General features: G+C 43.5%; 1 protein-coding gene across 2 annotated transcripts; it reads left to right on the plus strand.

The window, feature by feature from the left end:
* The first annotated feature begins 142 nt into the window (after nucleotides 1-142).
* idh3g (isocitrate dehydrogenase (NAD(+)) 3 non-catalytic subunit gamma) lies at nucleotides 143-4,679 on the plus strand. 2 transcript variants are annotated; one of them, XM_040192948.2, is made up of 13 exons: nucleotides 143-267; nucleotides 547-594; nucleotides 914-925; nucleotides 1,218-1,315; nucleotides 1,445-1,560; nucleotides 1,671-1,731; nucleotides 1,913-2,045; nucleotides 2,350-2,483; nucleotides 2,585-2,687; nucleotides 2,775-2,921; nucleotides 3,558-3,652; nucleotides 3,777-3,837; nucleotides 3,916-4,679. In XM_040192948.2, the coding sequence occupies exons 1-13, from the start codon at nucleotides 187-189 to the stop codon at nucleotides 4,015-4,017; spliced, it is 1,191 nt and encodes a 396-aa protein (XP_040048882.1). In that variant the 5' UTR covers nucleotides 143-186; the 3' UTR covers nucleotides 4,018-4,679. The 2 variants fall into 2 exon arrangements, with proteins under 2 accessions (XP_040048882.1, XP_077948367.1); XM_078092241.1 differs by lacking the exon at nucleotides 914-925.
* The last annotated feature ends 13,331 nt before the right edge of the window (nucleotides 4,680-18,010 follow it).

An 18,010-nucleotide genomic window follows, 5' to 3' on the forward strand; every position in this document is an offset into this window, starting at 1 on the left:
ATAAATCATTAATTACATTTTTATTATTATTGTTGAACGGACATATAATCAAACGTATTAATCCCCGTACATTGCCACAACACAATCTATTTAAAATTGATAGGTTTTTGCGCCAACAAAATAAAACATTGTAAATATTGCGCGTGCACAGCGCCTACCGATCGGGCACGAGACCAGTTCGTCAAGATGGCTGCCCACACTGCTGCGATGTCGATGTCCAAAATCCTTCATCCATTCTTGGGTGGACGCCTTGGAAATACGGCCAAAGTAAGACTCGAGGCTTCGCTGTAGCCACGTTGCCTGTTAACGTTGCTGGTGTTGTCTGACTTCGAATAAAAGTGTTATGTTGTCTTACGGCCTGTGGCTATTTCATGCACACAAGGTCATGTGGTAAATATGACGTTTATAGCAGTCTTCTTCCACGCCTTCTGATCTGCGCGCATACAGAGTTGCTTGGATTTGAGTTTTGCTGATGAAATTGGACCCCGTGATGGTGAAATGCAGTCACAAACGCGCTGTCTAATCTCTCTATATTTTGTATTTCAGGTATTTGGTAGAACTCTGTCAAGTCACAAGAATAAGACCGGAAATAGTGTAAGTCAATCAAATTGCATCTCTGGGAATGAATCTTGTTGGAATGAGTAAACGTGGGTTGTCTGTAATGTTGTGTGTTTTTTTGTTTTTAATCCCTACTACGCATTTTACTATTCCCAAGCTGTACCACCTTGGGTGCAACTTTTTGATGTGACCTTTGTCTGCTAAATACCGGCTTACCACACTCTTTCGCGGAGGAGAGGTTATAATACCTCTATACTGGCTACTTCTACCTATTATCTTATATTATGTGGCTTTCAAACTACTGCCATCTAACTCTTATTCTTCTCCTTTCCTTGCTGTCCGTCGTCCACAACAGAGGGACAACATTGTAAGTAGCCGACTCTGGATCACTCGACTGCTACGCATCCCTTGATGAGCAAAGCCAGACATTCCCATTCATGTTGCCCCTGTTTGATGTAGAAAAACAACATATATCTTCCTATGACTTTAACCCTACTGTAGAATAGTTCTGGCCGATCACGTCTAACAAATAATGGATATTACCTCATTTAAGTTTGGTAACGGCATTGTTGTTCTTGTCCTAAGGTGATTTGTATTAAGCACCAGTTTTTTCCTTTTTAAATTTTTGTGTAGGTAATGTATAAATGTCAATTTTACAGCCCCCTCCTGCAAAATATGGAGGCAGACACACTGTGACCCTCATACCCGGAGATGGAATCGGTCCAGAGCTGCTCAATCATGTCAAAGAGGTTTTCAGGTCGGTCAAACTAAAAGTAAATCCTGTTCTGAGTGTTCATTACAGACTGTTCTGAGACTCCGCGTCCTCTCTCTCTCTCTCTCTCTCTCTCTCCCCCTCTCTCTCCCTCTCCCTCTCTCCATGCTGCAGATTCTGCTGTGTCCCGGTCGACTTTGAGGTGGTTCACGTCAACTCTGCCGTGGAGACGGAGGATGATATCAACAACGCCATCACTGCCATTCGTCGTAATGGGGTCGCCCTCAAAGGCAAGCGACCTGTCTTCTGGTGTAATGAAAGCAGAGCACAGCTGCGAGAAGCAGGTAGTATATAATAAGGAGATGACACTAATGTTTAACAATGTTAACTCTCCTGATAGGTAACATAGAAACCAAACATACCATGGCGCCATCTGTCAAATCCAGAAATAATCTTCTACGGTAAGAAAGACATGCTCAGTTCCCTTGACATGAGCTCTCTTTTGTCCGATGGCTTACATTTGTTCCATCATTTGTGCCTTTGTGTCTGCTAATGTCCGTTGGCTTATTGTTTATTTCTGATACCACAACCCGCACCTCTCTCTCTCTCTCTCTCTCTTGTCCATGTATTATCTATTAACAGCACAAGTTTAGACCTGTATGCCAATGTGATGCACTGCCAGTCGCTGCCTGGAGTTCAAACTCGCCACAAGAACATTGACATAATGATCATCAGGGAGAACACCGAGGGAGAGTACAGCAATCTGGAGCACGAGGTCAGACCGAACATAAACCCAATCGATGCTCTTTCTCCCGAAACATGTTTATGCGGTTTCCATAAACAACTAATTTCCTCTTTAAGTTTGATCTCCAAGTAATTTCCTCTTTTTTTATCTTCAATACTGCTTAGCATTATTTTTTAATATATTGTGAGAAAAATGACAGTTAAGAAAACTATTTGTGTGTGTGTGTGTGTGTGTGTCCACCTCTACTCGCTCACATTAGCGACGTGCAGGTACTTCCTGATGTTACCTCCTACACTGAAGAATGACCTGTCAGTCATTTGCCTCCCTTTTCTAGAATGTATCTGGCGTAGTGGAGTCTCTCAAGATCATCACCAGAACCAACTCCTTGAGGATTGCAGAATATGCCTTCCAACTGGCCAGGGAGAAAGGTCGTAAAAGGGTCACTGCCGTGCACAAGGCCAACATCATGTGAGTTACTGAGACGGAACCGTTAAGGCACCTGAATCTTTCCTGATGTTCGGAGTTTCTTGTCGCGGGAAATGCTGAGTTTGGCCTTTCTCCTCACACAGGAAGCTGGGCGATGGTCTGTTCCTTCAGTGTTGCAGGGAAGTGGCATCTGATTACCCAGACCTCACTTTTGACAGCATGATTGTGGACAACACCACCATGCAGGTGACAAAGGATAAAATGACACACGCCTTTGTTTGTAAAGGTGCCTTTCTCTAAATTATCCAACCACTACTTTTGTTTGTCTTCAAGTTGGTGTCCAAGCCCCAACAGTTTGATGTGATGGTGATGCCCAATCTGTATGGCAACGTGGTGAGCAACGTGTGCGCAGGCCTGGTGGGGGGGCCGGGCCTCGTGCCTGGGGCCAACTACGGCCGTGACTATGCGGTCTTTGAAACGGTGAGTGTTTGGTGAAGTTATGGTCAGTGAGACATACTGGGAGGCCGCATGTAATGGCGTTTTGTATTTGAGATATCAAATAAAAGGTTTAGGATTTTTAAATGATTTACTACCCTGTGCACACAAAACACTTCCCGACACAAGTCTTTAAAGGCCTTATTTTCATAAAGGGGAACAACATCACAGTACAAGTCAACACCAACCAGGAAATGTTCATGTCGGTTGATTTTAATTTGATTAAAGTGTGTACTGCTGCTGCTACAAGTTCAAACCGGGCCACACTAATATGCCAGATGATTAGTCCTTGGATGACGACAACAGTATTTTCACAGCTGGATGTCAGAACTTGCACTGTACTATAATGCTGATTCTGCCTTATGTAAAATATGGGTGACATTTTAGCATCTTTCTTTTGTCGTTATTTGGGGTTGAATCCAAAGGGAAATCTGTTACATATCTTTAATGTTGTGATTTTTGTTTTTTTACAGGTTATGAATTATAATGAATACATTTTTTTAAGTAATCCTCCCAATCCTGGTGATGTCTGTTTTTTTGAAAATGTATCATGAAATGTTATTAAAATATGACATTAACAATGATATATTATGACTATGACTCGGCATTTGTGTCTATCAGGCTACAAGGAACACGGGGAAGAGTATCGCGGGAAAGAACATTGCTAACCCAACGGCCATGCTGCTAGCCAGCTGCATGATGCTGGACCACCTTAAGTAAGCTCTCCTCTTCATGCTTGAACTGCTCACCTTCCTGTGGTTCCATCGGAGATGTGATGCTGTAACTGTGGTTTACCATTAAATGCGTCTTAATACAAGTCCTGCTCCTGTGTGTGTCCAGGCTTTATGACTACGCAAGCATGATCCGAAATGCCATCCTCAGTACTATGAATGAAACCAGGGTAAGTATACATACATAGATTAAAAATAAAACGTATATAAAAATATGTTTTTGTTTATTTTTTCTTTCTGTTTTGCAGTTGCACACAGCTGATCTTGGGGGTCAGGGCACCACATCCGAGGTGGTCCAGTCCATCATGAGGGTCATTCAGAGTAAAGGGTCGCTCACATCCGAGCTCTAAACACACACACACACACACACACACACACACACACACACACACACTTGCTCAGACTCAACAGGTTGTCCGTGCACGTCTGTTGCCATAGCGCTGAGTCCTCTTGCTGGCATCACAACATTTCCTCTTTTTTGTTGGTTTTAGGTGTTTAGCCACACCTGTGTTTCACATATAGTGATGACCTTCGGTTTACCATTGATCAAATTCCATTTTCACTTCCAGATAATGCATCTTACTGATAGAGCTCATCGGGTTTATTCAGTTGAAAGTCTGTGGTCTTACAAATTGTATTGAGAAAATATGAAAGTGACCTACTGTGGCCTGACACGCGTTCGGTTTAGAAGTATATAGAATATCCCGATATGACTGTGGATTTTCCACTCTGCATCATTATTTATTTTCCACATTCAGATTATTTTGCAGCCTTTTTATTCAACTAAAATGTGCTTCGATACAATATCTTAAATATCTGGTTGCTTGATATAAATATACTGTTGTGTGTGTTCACATCAGATCAATTGTACTTATAAAGTGATGTATGTATTTTAGTCTGACCAAGCAAGAGCTCCTCAAACCAGATATGAAATGTACTCTTTAATGAAATCTGTGGGCGGCTACGTATACTGTACAACACAAATATGATCAATAAAGAAATATCTACCGTATCGGGCTTTCTTGGTTTGAGTGTGAAACATTTGTCAAATGCGTTTTAAAGGTAAGGTTGATTTTACAACTATATACACACTTTCCTGAGGGTAAAATGTATAGCAGGACTTGCTCTGTGTACTTTATAAGCTGGCAACGCAGCAACGGCTTCATAAAACAGGACCTTTCATTGTTAAGCTTTATGTTGATTCTTTGCCTCGGCTTCAAAGACGGAAGCTCTTTTGCCTCCTGCTGGGAACGAAGCTCACTGATCCATACGTTTGTTTAACAATTTTACGCTGCACGAACAACTTACTCGCAACATTAAATAACGACGTTCGGCTTTGCCTTCCACCACCAGGTGGCAACAGCACTTTCTGTTGCCACTGACCTGTAACTTTATTAAGTTGTGCTCAGCGTATGCATGTGGGCTCCGCGCCGCACGCTGTCTGACAAGGACTTAAACGTGAGTGTGAGAATTCCCTGTGGACCTGTGTGTGTCATTACTGCACAGTCAGGCTAGAAAGGTCAAGGGAAACAGGCAAATTGATGAACATTGGGGAAAAAATACTCTGGTTCTTTCAATGTGATTTTGTCTATAGAATTTGGCTTATTTTTGGCTTCTCCTCATTTATAGTGAACATAAACCCTGTACGCTAGTTTCACCTGGTAAAAACAAACCATCAGTTCTTTTTCCATTTATTTCCTTTTGAGCATATTCATTATTAAAAGCACTTGCCTGGCAGCTGCAGGAAGAGCAGCAGATAGACTCCATTGTTGATGAGCGGCGACCTGCTCACAACTACTGTACAAATCTTCCCAGCTCGCCTTCTTTCTCTGACGCGGTCAACAAAAGGCACATCCGATTGTAATTAGTCCATGCCAATTTATCACGGCTCCAATTCTGTGAGAAAGTTACAAAAATGTTCCTCTGTTTAAAATATTTTCTTGGTGGTGAGGCCCTTTTTATAGATTCAGTTGCCTTCGGGAATCAACAATCGTATCCAATGGCGTAGCTTGTGAACCGCGCGGGGAATTACTACGTGTGTACTTTGGCCTCTGCCGGTTGGCCCTCATTAACTCATCATCAGTCACTGACGCAGAGTTTAGAAGTAATCAATCGTTCTTGTAGAGTTTCAACACCCTAGACCAGCCTTTTCTTATCATCTTCTGCACTGTTTACCTCACTTTACCTCACCATCAGCTGTCATCACTGCACGTTACTACACACACTCTCTCTCTGTCACCCCTGCTGAGTCCCCTCTGAGCCGCCGCTGGAACCGGCCCAAGAGGCAGATGTTCAAAAGTTTGTGGAGAGAGAAAGAGATGCCGCAAGGAATCACCGGCCATTCCAGGGTTTACGGGGCGAAATGTGCGCCCTGTATAGACCTGTGAAGGAGCCCGGTCTGCCACGCAGAGATGGGTTGGTTCACCCAACTTTCAGAAACAAAAACTCTCGCCTTCTATTAAGCCATAGAGATGGTTTGGGGTGAGTTATTAGCTTAGTTTATCGATATCTATCTCCGAGGTTTGCTCCACCATTCCAATACAAATGAGGTATATGGAATTTAATGTAAGGATGCAGACAGCATTGAGAAAGCACATTTCAAAAATTCAATCCCAGCTTTTTCTTTCCAGAACCAGAGACCCTTGAACTCTAGCTCACAGAACTCTAGAAAACTTTTCACAGCAGGTTTTCATAATCCACAATAATGGAAAAAGCTCCAAACTTTGAGCACCACAGATATTGTATTCACCTCTATTGTATTAAGGCAGAGGGACAACTTTATTTAAAAATTGAAGCCGTCGAGGCGATGGTCTAACAATGCTGTTGTATTGCTCTGCTACTTGATTGACGTGACCAGCCGATGAGAACAGCTGATCTGATGACGACAGCGGGATATCCTGAGACGGTGTGCGTGAGAAGCGTGAGAGGCAGGAAGTATGAGAAATGAATAACAGGTTCAGGCATACAGAAGAATAGCAATAAAAAAAAAAAGCTTGATTGATCATGCCTTGTAATTTTATGCCGTCAGGTCTTAAATTTTAGCCTGCTACTTGGTTCATCAGTTTTTGCTCCCCTACTCCACCTAACCTGCGCCTCCTCCCCACTTCCACCTTCCTTACCGTCCCTTGGAAGGAAATTAAGGCGATGTGAAGTAGGTAAATAACACGTAAACAACATTTTCTGTCAAATCACAACACTTATTATACTCCTGATAATTATACTAATTATTAGTCATCCATGTGGTCTAGCTGGCTCTTCATAAGAGTCCCTCTCTGTCTGTCACTCTTTTCACACACACGTTACTCATGTGTAATTTGATATGCAGCTCGTAACTTCCACCTCAAATGAACGTGACCCCTCCTCTCGGGTCGAGCAGCTCTGCTCTGCCTCGCGCTGCATCGCAGGTGACCAGAATGAGTCAACGTGCCTGTGATCAGGCTCTGTGGCGCACAGCTGCATCCAGTCAGCCGGCTCTGCTCTCTGTTAATGGAGCTCGTTCCTAACCCCAAAGCTGTGGCTTAGCTACATTAAGTTACGTCAGTGGTCAGCTATTTGCCATTACTTTGGCCTCGCAGCGTGTGTTTCGGATTCTCTGTGTGTATATTTCTTTACGGGGACAGACAGTGTCTTCCTCGGCAGCCACAGCCCCCATGGGAGGAAGGATGATGAACGAGTAGTTGGGAGAAGTTAGCGGAGATGTTTGGTCGGCCGGAAATGGATGTATAAAGAAGGTCAATGGGGGGGGGGGGGGCATCCAGAGGACTGAGGAGAGAGAGCCCGGGCTTGGCTGGGAGATAAGGGGGAGAACCTGAGTATTGGGTGGATTTAAGGAGGATGGGGAGGATTTGGTTGGAAGAGGGATGAAAAAGAGGGTGGCGTATGGAGCAGCTATAGTTTGATACCCCGGGGAGTTCAGTGGGCAGTTAGCTGTTATCCTTCAAGATAAAAAGAGATAATAAAACTCTCTTTATCAGTAGCTGCACACTGTTATATCTTTACAGGACTGACTGGGTAACCAGCTAGATACCGTGCTTATATTCGCGGCTCTGCTAAAAGTGGACGGATGCATCAGACCAGTTTCATTTATCCGTTTACTATTTTTGCTGTAAGATAATTCCTATTTGATGGCTGATTGCTTTTCCCCCTGCAGAGCATGCATCCCTCTAACTGCTGGGGATCCAAGGAGCATGTGCAGGCCAACCTGGTTGAACAGGGTATATATATATATATGTATAAAGATTTGCATGCATTTACAGGACTCTTAGCTCCAGGCAGAGAAAGGGTGTCCTCTCCATGCACGCTGGCCTCGGGGTGCTTTATTGCATTGTGTCTAAATAGGAACCTGTCTGTCTTACTCACTTTTCCTGTCTCACACACGTTTTTCCCCTCTCCCCGGTACTGAAAGCCTGCTGGCACGGTCCAAGTGAGGGGAGCCAGTGAGCTATTTTCGTTTGGTTTCATGTTCATGATAAATTAGTTGTGTTGCCAGCTAGGTCTTCTGAGAATGTTGATGTGTTGTCCCTCATCAGAGGGAAACAGTTAGATCACAGATGCACTTTGGCCAGATGTGTACTGCAGAGGAAAGGGAGGGAGGAGAGGTAAAGCAGTGATGGGCCATTGATGGGCTATTTGTTCCATCGGAAACCATTTCTACATGCTTGCCAACGTCTCCTCTGTTCTCTCTCTTTCCAATCTCTCTGGCTCTCTTTTGACCTCTCCATAATGCTGTTCAATATTTTACCATCTGCGCCCTTGCTGTGGGTTCAGGTGGCACTGCCAAAGCTACGTTCCCCATCAAGGGAAACATGCGGCACTCATGACAACCTGCATTACGCTGCCGTGACGTCATCGCAACTCTGCTCCCCTTAAAATCGGAGCGTCTTGGCACTTCGACAACTTTGGCAACACCCCTCTTTCCAGCTCTGTATTTGCCAGTTGAAAAATAACTGTGTGTTCTTTTGGTTGCCAAAACAAAGGTTGCAACACTCGTGTAGATTAATCTAATAAATGTCTTGAGTGTTATCCACAAAAAGTGACTCAGCTCTGTGAGCGTCCCTTTCCTCAACCTGGCCGGGACCCCACCTGCTGCCAGATACATGTTATTAGGAGGGTAAATACTGTGTCATGCTAAAAGACTTGTGCAATCCCCCAAAAACTCAACCCAAATTAGAACTGTGACATTAAAATGTTTTTTTTTCTTTCTTTAATTCCAACCATCCTTCCTGTTGTACCATTATCCATGTATTGTACTTAAAAGCCTTAGTTAAATGGAATCCTCTGCTACTTCTCCCTTTTCCCCTCTGTCTCATATCATCTGACACTATTTCCTCTTTTCTACCTACATTGACTCCCTCCCTTGTTTTTGACCGTCTGGAGTTCTCTCCCCACCTCCTCGGATGAAGCATCTCTAAAGAGTTTTGATGAAAACTGATGTCTGCAAATCCACTAGAAAGCACAGCTTTGATTATATATCTTGATTCACTGTGACAGCTCTGCAGGATTCTTGTCTGCATTGCTCTTCGTAAACAGTGTCTGGTTTTTGGAGGAAATCTGATGTCTGGGGCCAGGTGGGGGCAAAATGTTCTAAAAGAGACTTAAGTGTTTTTCAGGTTCTGTGCACAAGCAAGACAATATGGTATTGAAAATGTGCTGATGAGAGAATCAAGAATCAAGGACTTTCCACCGTGGGATGGATTTGTGCGGTGCACGGACCTGGGAAACCAACTGTGAGGCTGCAGACAGGAAGCGCAGTCAGATTTGAACTATGGCGGCAGCAACACACCTGCGGCAGGATAATCAGTGACATACCCGATCCGACTCGGTGCGAATATGAAAACCCAGTCTAGCAATGAGCTTCCATCTGCTGTTTCATGTTGTCTTCTTTGAATCGCCTACCGATCAATCCCGTCTTTGGATGAATACAGAGGGAATGAAGCGGTAAGCCCATGACTTGCCCACGACTTTACCTTTATCAACTGATGTACTGCCATTAGGTTTTATCACTTAAGAGTGTTTGTCTTGCTTGAAACAATGTCGGTGTTTGTATTTTCATTACATGTATCCTGTTTTTAGAAGGGATGAAGATGCAATAACAGACAGTAGTAGCATTATGTTGCCCTTGTAAGGGCTTTGTTTATGGATAAAGAGTGATTTTTGAAATATACAATTTTCAACATTCATATCCTACAGTTGTTATTGGCTCTGGGGAGAGAAGGTTGCCCCTTGTACTTTTTCTTCTCACATTCTTGTGCTGCTGCTGAGCTGATGTTTCTTTCAGCAGCCCTTCAAAGGCGCATACCTGCCCGGCCCCTTCCCCATTCTACCCATGGCTTCCTATTACTCCTTTCCTAATCTTAGAAAATCAAAACACAGAAACCTGCTGAAGATATGGCTTCGTTTTTTTAAATTTTGTTATGACCTCATGCAATTCCTAAACGTTGTGCTTCCAAGAAAGTACAGTAAGTGTTATGTCTATGGTCCTTACTGTGATGTGTTCTGGCTCATTTCAGCTAACAGGCCAACAAACGTTTCAATGTACACGCTCCTTGTGTGTCATCACTAAAATATCTGACATTACATGATTGGACCAAACAGTGGTACAAGTCCTCTGAAGTTCGGTTCCGTTTATATGTTTCCCCGGGGTGTTTTGAGTGTTTTGCTTAAAGAGAGGCAGCCTCGGGGTGGGGAGGGGAACCGAAGGGAGCTCGTCTCGTAGACAGGTAGAACTAAAGATACCGCAGGGAGACTGAGCCTGGGATGACGGAGGGAGTGAGGACAGTCACAAAGATCAAGTTCTGACGCCCTTTGTGGACTGTCAACTCCCTTTACCGCAGGCTCAGTTTCCGAGAAAATCCGATACCAAATTCAGCGCTAATCCCTGCTCTGCTCCGCTGAACAACTCACAAAGGCCACACAGAAGACTGCGTTCTAAATATATCTCCTTGGTTTCTGTCTTTACGCCCTTGTTCACACCTACCTGGTCCCATTAAAAGTTAATCAAGACCTTTTGGTTTCAGTTGGAAATTTCAGCTTCTTCCCAGAACGTCTTCAATCTTACGAACTTGTTTGAAAATCAATGTCAGATGATGTAGTTAGTTATTCAGGCTGATTGCCTGCACGATGGCTAAACGTCCTTGTAAGCTAAGCTGGGTTATTTATGTTACTCTCTATGTGACCTTTCGTACTCGGGACATCCGCCGAAGAGCTCTGAAGATAGGGGACCACCCGCAGGGAGGGTTTGCTTTATAAAAAGGGCCTAACATCAGTTGCATATACAGCAATCTATATGTTCTCCCTTAATATTCTTCATTCCATTGTGACATGTGGAACGAGGCATACTTCAAAGAGGTAGCGCTTCGCTGCATAACAAAATGTCTCCATAACAGCAGGAAGGGGAGAGAACCACTAATCCCCTGTCATTCCCTGAAGCTTGACAGTCCATCCCATTTGGCCCGTGGACACTGTCATTTCAGCCGTGTCATCATAAAAACAGCAGCCAGTACGGGACAGTAGCAGATGAAGAAAGAGACAGAACCTGCGCTGCCATGTTGGGATGTTGAACCGCTCGGCAGGCCAGAAAGTTGGTTTCCGACATCCCAAACTCTGGTGACACCTCTGTGCCAGGAGAGTCGCAGCATGCGGGTATATTGAGGGGTTTTTGGTGCTACGGAAACACGGCGGGAAACACTGTCATACTACAGCGTATCCCTCTGCACCATCGGACTGCGTGTTTGACGTGTGCATGTTTGACGTGTGCCTTTAATCTGCAGACCGTTGGTCATTGATTTTCTTTCGGCGGCAAACAAAACTACCAAACGCGCGTGTCTAGACGCGGCCCGGGCAAAGTTACTGTATCAGATTAGCACCCGCAGTCGGGCTTATCGAGTGTGAAGAATCATTTTACACATGAGAGGGCTTCAAAAAGCAAACACAAACTGGAGCCCGTGCATGCCAATGACACGTACGAAACCCATGCACACAGACACACACACAAGTGAGGAGGGGCTCTGCGAGGGCAATAACCTGACACCTCACACACACACACACACACACACACACCACGGTGAGTGACACACTTAATGTTTCATTGGCTGCAACAGGGGATGAACAACTTCCTACTGAACACCCTGCGTTGTGTGCGTGTTTGTTCGTGTTTGCCAGTGTGCGTGCGTCTTCCTACCTCCTTTTTAATCACCCTCGTCCCTTTTTCCTTCATTTCCTGTCCCCTATTATCTTGTCAGAGGATTTCCACCACCACAACCAAACAGATTCCTCCTCACGGCAAAAGAAAACAACTGATTTTCTACTGCGATCTGCATATTCTGTTTGGTTTCTTTCCATCCCCGTTTCCATCCAGCTATTAAGAGACAATACCCAATTTCTCCCCGTCCTTGCTTGATGAATAATAACAAACAGCTTGATTTATCCAGCCCCTTGGCGGTTTTAAATTCAGGAAACACATCTGTGCACACGACACACAGCAATTGTTCCCATATTATTTGAACCGCGCTTCAAAGCAGAGCAGAGCGTGATTGGTAGTTTCCTGAAAACACCCTTTTGTCAAAACATTTGTCCTATTTACTAGATTGATTATAGTGGACGATTGCATGGAAGCGCTAAGTGCCGTTCAGGAATTAAGCAAACAAACAAACTTTATTTTTCTTAAATCTTGGATGTGATTACAGGTTTGTAATTGTTGAGATGTTACTTGGGGTTTTTCATTCATTTCCATTAAGTACATCAGATTTGATTCATTCTTCTAACTGATTTGGGTATTTCTCAGTCCAAAGGGGCGTCTAACCAAGCTAAATGTATTCAGTTTAATTCCATGCAGCAGCATATTGTTTACTACATATATTACATATGGTCCCACATAAACTATAGCAAGAGGACGCCTGGTAGAAACCCACTCGCTGACACACACACACACACACACACACACACACACACACACACACACACTGACAAAGAGACGCGATCAATCAGATCAGCAACTGGATTGACATTTAAACAAACCACGGGAGGCTCTCGCTTTTCTGTCCCTCCTATTCAACCCTCTTCGCCACTCTCCCTCTTCTTCCTCGCTGCCTCGCTCTTCCGGGCTCGCGCTCTCTGCAGCCCGTGACATCGCACTCATTCAACTCTTGTCTACCTTTTCCACCTCTGTAGATGAATAAACACGATCATCGTAATCATCATTAACACTATGGCGTGCGCTTTGGGGCATTCACACACCTTGGACTTATCCTGCTTATAGCAAGCACGACACCTTTGAAGGCCTTATGAGTGTTTCAACATCTGGGCTTCCTGCTTCAGTCCTTGTTGGGTGAAACATCTAAAGATGAACGCCGACCTGTATTTACTTTGCCTTGATGTTAATGCAACTTTCATTTGCGCTCCCCTTTGTCTGACTTACGTATTTACAAAGGGAAAAGGATACACCCATAATTTCAAAGCTCATTCCCGCATATCTTCAAGATGGTGTAACACTGTCTCACTCAGTCTATCTCTTGGTGTTTACACAGAAAGGTTCCAGGATTCAATCAGATCTTTCTAAACAAATAGCTGCAGCTCAAATGATAATCTGGACTCCACGGCCAATCCGCTCCTCACACAGCCCCGTCCCTCAAATATGTCCTGTGTCAAGACATGCGGATAGAAATGGCCAGACTGAAATCCTAGAGGAAACCCTGAGCAAAATTGATCTAATGGGCACCGATTGACCTCCTACTGCTTCTTCTCTCTGCGCATCGTGTATTTACCGTCCCTTTCGCCTGCATCAATCGAATGCAGAGCACACTGTTGACTACACATGGCAGCTTGTTTATATTTGGCCCTGAGTACCAAAAAGGGCAACATTTATCCCTCTGTTGGAATACTGCTTGACCCGAGGTTTGCTGCCGGTTTGTGTTAACGTGACAAACGTACATACGAATTTGCACAATCTCGATCCAAGCGCAATACCAAGGATGATGCAAGAAGGTTCCTCCATACTTGGTTTTACAGGTGTATGCAAAGCGTATAAAAAAACAGATTCAACAGAGCATTGAATAAATGCATTAAAATATTCCAGACCATCATTCTGATTAGTACGCAATACGTAGGATGTCTTTTGTAATTTGGTGAAATATTACAGCATGTAAACACGGGACACAGCCCCTCCATAAATAGTGCTCTTTTACATCAACACGTCAACGTAAGTGTATGTATAATATTTCTCTCCACCAAGCTTAATATGTTATTTAAATTAGTTTAGGGTTAATGAATTTATCTCACAAACAGCGTTATCCACCCGTTATGCTAAGCTAAGCTAACCAGCAGCTGTATTTTTCAGCAATGTTCAGCGATTCATTTTAATGGTCAGGTAGAAGTGGTAAAAAGTGAATGACGGAAAGTGAGTATCAAAGTATTTTTCCCAAAAATGCAAACTATAAACAATGAACCCCCCACCCGCCCACACACACACACACACACACACACACACACACACACACACACACACACACACACACACACACACACACACACACACACACACACACAAAGCAGGATGTTAGTCCAGACTCAGTGAGGTGTGTTGTCGGACCCTGCGAATGGGGTGGACATTTGGAGGGGGGTGGGGGGGGGCAAGACAGCCTTGACACTGCCAGTTTATCCCAGATACCCCCAAAGCGCACAGGGTGCTATTCACCACACCTGCATCCCCATCTGCATACTCACTTCTTACACTCCCGCTACTCTAAACAAACCTCTGTGTGGAAACATCACGTACACACTGTGTGCTTACAGACCGTTTGCTCTGGGCACCTCCACGGGCACGACGCCCCTGAACGGTGCACTTCATTCCACTGTGACGTCACTGGCGTCCTATTTTCTTCACGCGCCAACTGCTTTGAATTTTCCCTCCGCCCTCGTGCTCTAATTATTTTTTCCTCACGGAGTCTGTTTTTCTTTTTGGGGAAAGCAGTGGAATTACCATTCCACTGCTTTCTATCCAACTTTTACATTTGGATTACAGACAATCCTGTTTCTCCCGTTCCTGACAACTTTGTTCGTGACAGAAGAGATGGAGGGAAAAAAAATGTGAGGAAAATACTCCTGGAACAGAGAGCTTGGAAAGTTTGTTTTTGTTGCAGCTTCCCTTGATTGACAGTTGGAAATGGAACATCCTCAAACAGATCCTCAAAACAAAAGTTCAAAAGCATCTTCATGCTGTATTAAAAGTATGAAACGGTTACACCCCTCATTGTTTAACATATTGAGTTGTGTGTCCTTTTGCCTTATTTGTGCAATTTCTATAGCACCCCCTCTCTTTTCTGTCACTACACTTGTTTTGTTGTCCACGCTGGCCTTATTTGAGCCTCATGTACGTTTGCTGTGCAAACAAATCCAACATTGATCTAGCAGTAGAGGGACAGGTTGAGGAGACAAAAAGAGGAGAAGAAACAGATGGAAATAATGGCAGGTTTGAATTCTTGACTGTTACAAATGTGTAGAGGAAAATATGTGTATCGCAAAACCTTCTGCAGGAATGGACCTACTATTATTTACACATACTGTAAATATTGATGCAGGTTCAAATGAGTTATGTGTCAATCCATGATTCGTCTTTATGCTGCTGATTTGGTAATATATCTAATATTCCGCTGGACAATGATTGGGAAATCAATTTGAATATCTTTGATTGCCTGAATGCTTCCTATATGTGCTGTAATTTCGGAAAATATATCTCTCTGTTCCTAAACTGAAGATATCAATGTAAAAAAGGACATTTTCAACCATTCGAAGGAATTGTGATTTCAGATTAATGTTGATATCTGGTTTGACAGCTGGACTCTCTTTGAGCAAATAAACAAGGGATCAGAAATAAGCTGAGGAGAAAAAAATTGACTATCTATTCAAATAGTATCAGGGTCGCTCACGATCCTCCTGATGTTCAGAAAATCCGACAGTCCACATGCACACATGTAGCCTCCGTACCTTTACCAGTTCTTAAATAGAAATCTTAAATATGAAATTGATTGTAGTTGGCCAGAGATTTGGATCATCTTCATGCATCACTGTTATTGTGATGTATTCCTTCGTATCAATTCACCATCAATGTTCCCAGCCACAGGATCAGGTGCTTCTTCACAAGCTTCCATTAACATTCAACTTGGCAGTGAGGGTCGCTGGTCTGCCATTCAGCTTATTTGTCTATGTCTTCTTCAGCTATTAGAATGATGAAGCACACAGAGATAATAGCGGTACTCATCTTTGAAAAGTGGTTATGGCTATCATACTGTGACCATATGGAGATCTTGATATGATATGATGAATTTATTCACCACTACGCTTGATGCTTTGAAATTCCGTAACCAGATCACGTCATGGACTATCTCATGTGCTCAGTATGTGTGTCATCCCACTGTGCCTCACTAATAAACATGCGTTCACATTATAAATCTCACCATTCAAGTAAGTTTATAAAATCGAGTTCAGCTTAATGCAAAACATTGAATTGGCTAATATAAAGGTTTTCATTTTTCTCTTGTATGCAGCAGAACCCCTATACACAGACAGACAGAGGCAACTGCTGATGTTACTCATCTACAATAGTCTGCAACGCAGACAGTCACGCATGCCTGGTTCATGCAATGGCCGGTTCAACTATCTACATATTCACTCTGCCATTAAAGCTAGCTACCCATGCAGATAGTTTGACGTGACCAGCTGTTGGGATTTCTGGTACCCCATCAACATAATGGAGCAGTGCTGCAAATTTCATTATTTTTCACAAAGCAATCAACAGCATTGTGTTAATAGTTTTCTGTAGAAATGGAATTTCTCAATCATAATGAGTTTCCCTTTCATTGCACTTTGCTGGAGGCAGAGAAGAAGGACGAGCATATATAGCGAAAACTTCCAATAAGGTGCAGCCCTATAACTTGAGTAATATGTCATCTTTGTATAGGTACGGTACCATAGTTTAATAAAACACACATTTTAAATGTAGCTCCGTATAAGAGCATTTACTTGAATGATTCACATAAAGGTGGATTATATATTTCTAATAGTTAGAGGTAAGAACGCAAAGGTGACTCATGATTGTAGCAACTCGAGGAAAAAGGCTTCAATAATAATGTTTGTAAAAGGGCCTTTGGAAGGAATACAACTGCACTTTACTGCCAAGGTAATCTAGTATATTTTCCAAGTCATGGATACACAGAAGGTGAATCCCAAATCCTTCGTCGGCCTCTGTTATTTATGGGTACGCTGACAGTTAATGATTCCCTCAGATGTTTCTCAACATTTCAGTGTAAAACTTTGTAGGACCAGGTGTTCTCTGCTCTGTGCACTTCTTTAAACCGTATTCAGGCCGTCTCACAGGAAGACAAATGGCTGTCGGAGGTTGATGTCAGCCATGTTTATGACCCTTGACCCTGAAAAGTGTACTAGATTGAACGTCTGTTTTAGGATTTTATTCAGTGTATCCAAAGACCGTATAGATTTTTTATCTGGTCCAATAAGACAAAAGCTCCTCCGTCATATGATTGTGCTCACCTCTAATGGTTTAAAGACTTCCCTGAGAAGTGTCATTGAAAGGTCTTTAGAGAAGACACTCCCTCTCCGGAGAAAACAACAGTCATTTATTTATTCCTGGCACAATACTTTGAGCTGGAAATAAACCTCCACATGTGGGAGAATGTCAAACCAAAATCTCTGAGGAAAAGCTTGTCATGGATTGAGATATTTAGAGGTCTCAAAAGTGTAGTGCTGCACGGCGACTGAAAGGACGCCCTACTTGATGATAGATGATAGTCGTGTATCGTGGGTTGATCCTGGATACGGTTCTTCACACAGGTTCTGTACAAATTTGAATTTTCACAAACTCTGAGCCAACTGCTCATTATCTCTCTGTCACACATTCAACGTGATTATATCGTCCAGATATTGAATGCCTTTTCTCCTGCGGCCCCCTCTCTCTTCTCTTCTCTTGTCAGTTGTCATTGCAACTAAGTGGATTGTCGGGGTAATTTTGCTGCTTTACCCCTTTGTGACAAAACGTCCTCTAACACCGGAGGAGCCAGGATAATCACATTAGAGTGACTCTCAGGGAGGTTACGGCTTCGCCTCCTCAGCGGCAGGACAGGACGGTTCGACTGAGGTCGACATCGGATGTGAACCTAGCTGCACCGAGGAAGACCGCCAGGTTATCTGACCTCATGGGACAAGCCAGTCCCTGCTGGCCGAGGATTGCTGGCTTGGGTACAAACAGGCCCGAGAGTAACTGATGAGTATAGCATGCTGTCTGCGTGTGCGATGCTGCCAGGTGCTACTGAATGGGAATGATATAGTACTAGA

Source organism: Gasterosteus aculeatus, chromosome 2 (genome assembly GCF_964276395.1).
Source record: "Gasterosteus aculeatus chromosome 2, fGasAcu3.hap1.1, whole genome shotgun sequence".
Classification (NCBI taxonomy): Eukaryota; Metazoa; Chordata; class Actinopteri; order Perciformes; family Gasterosteidae; genus Gasterosteus; species Gasterosteus aculeatus.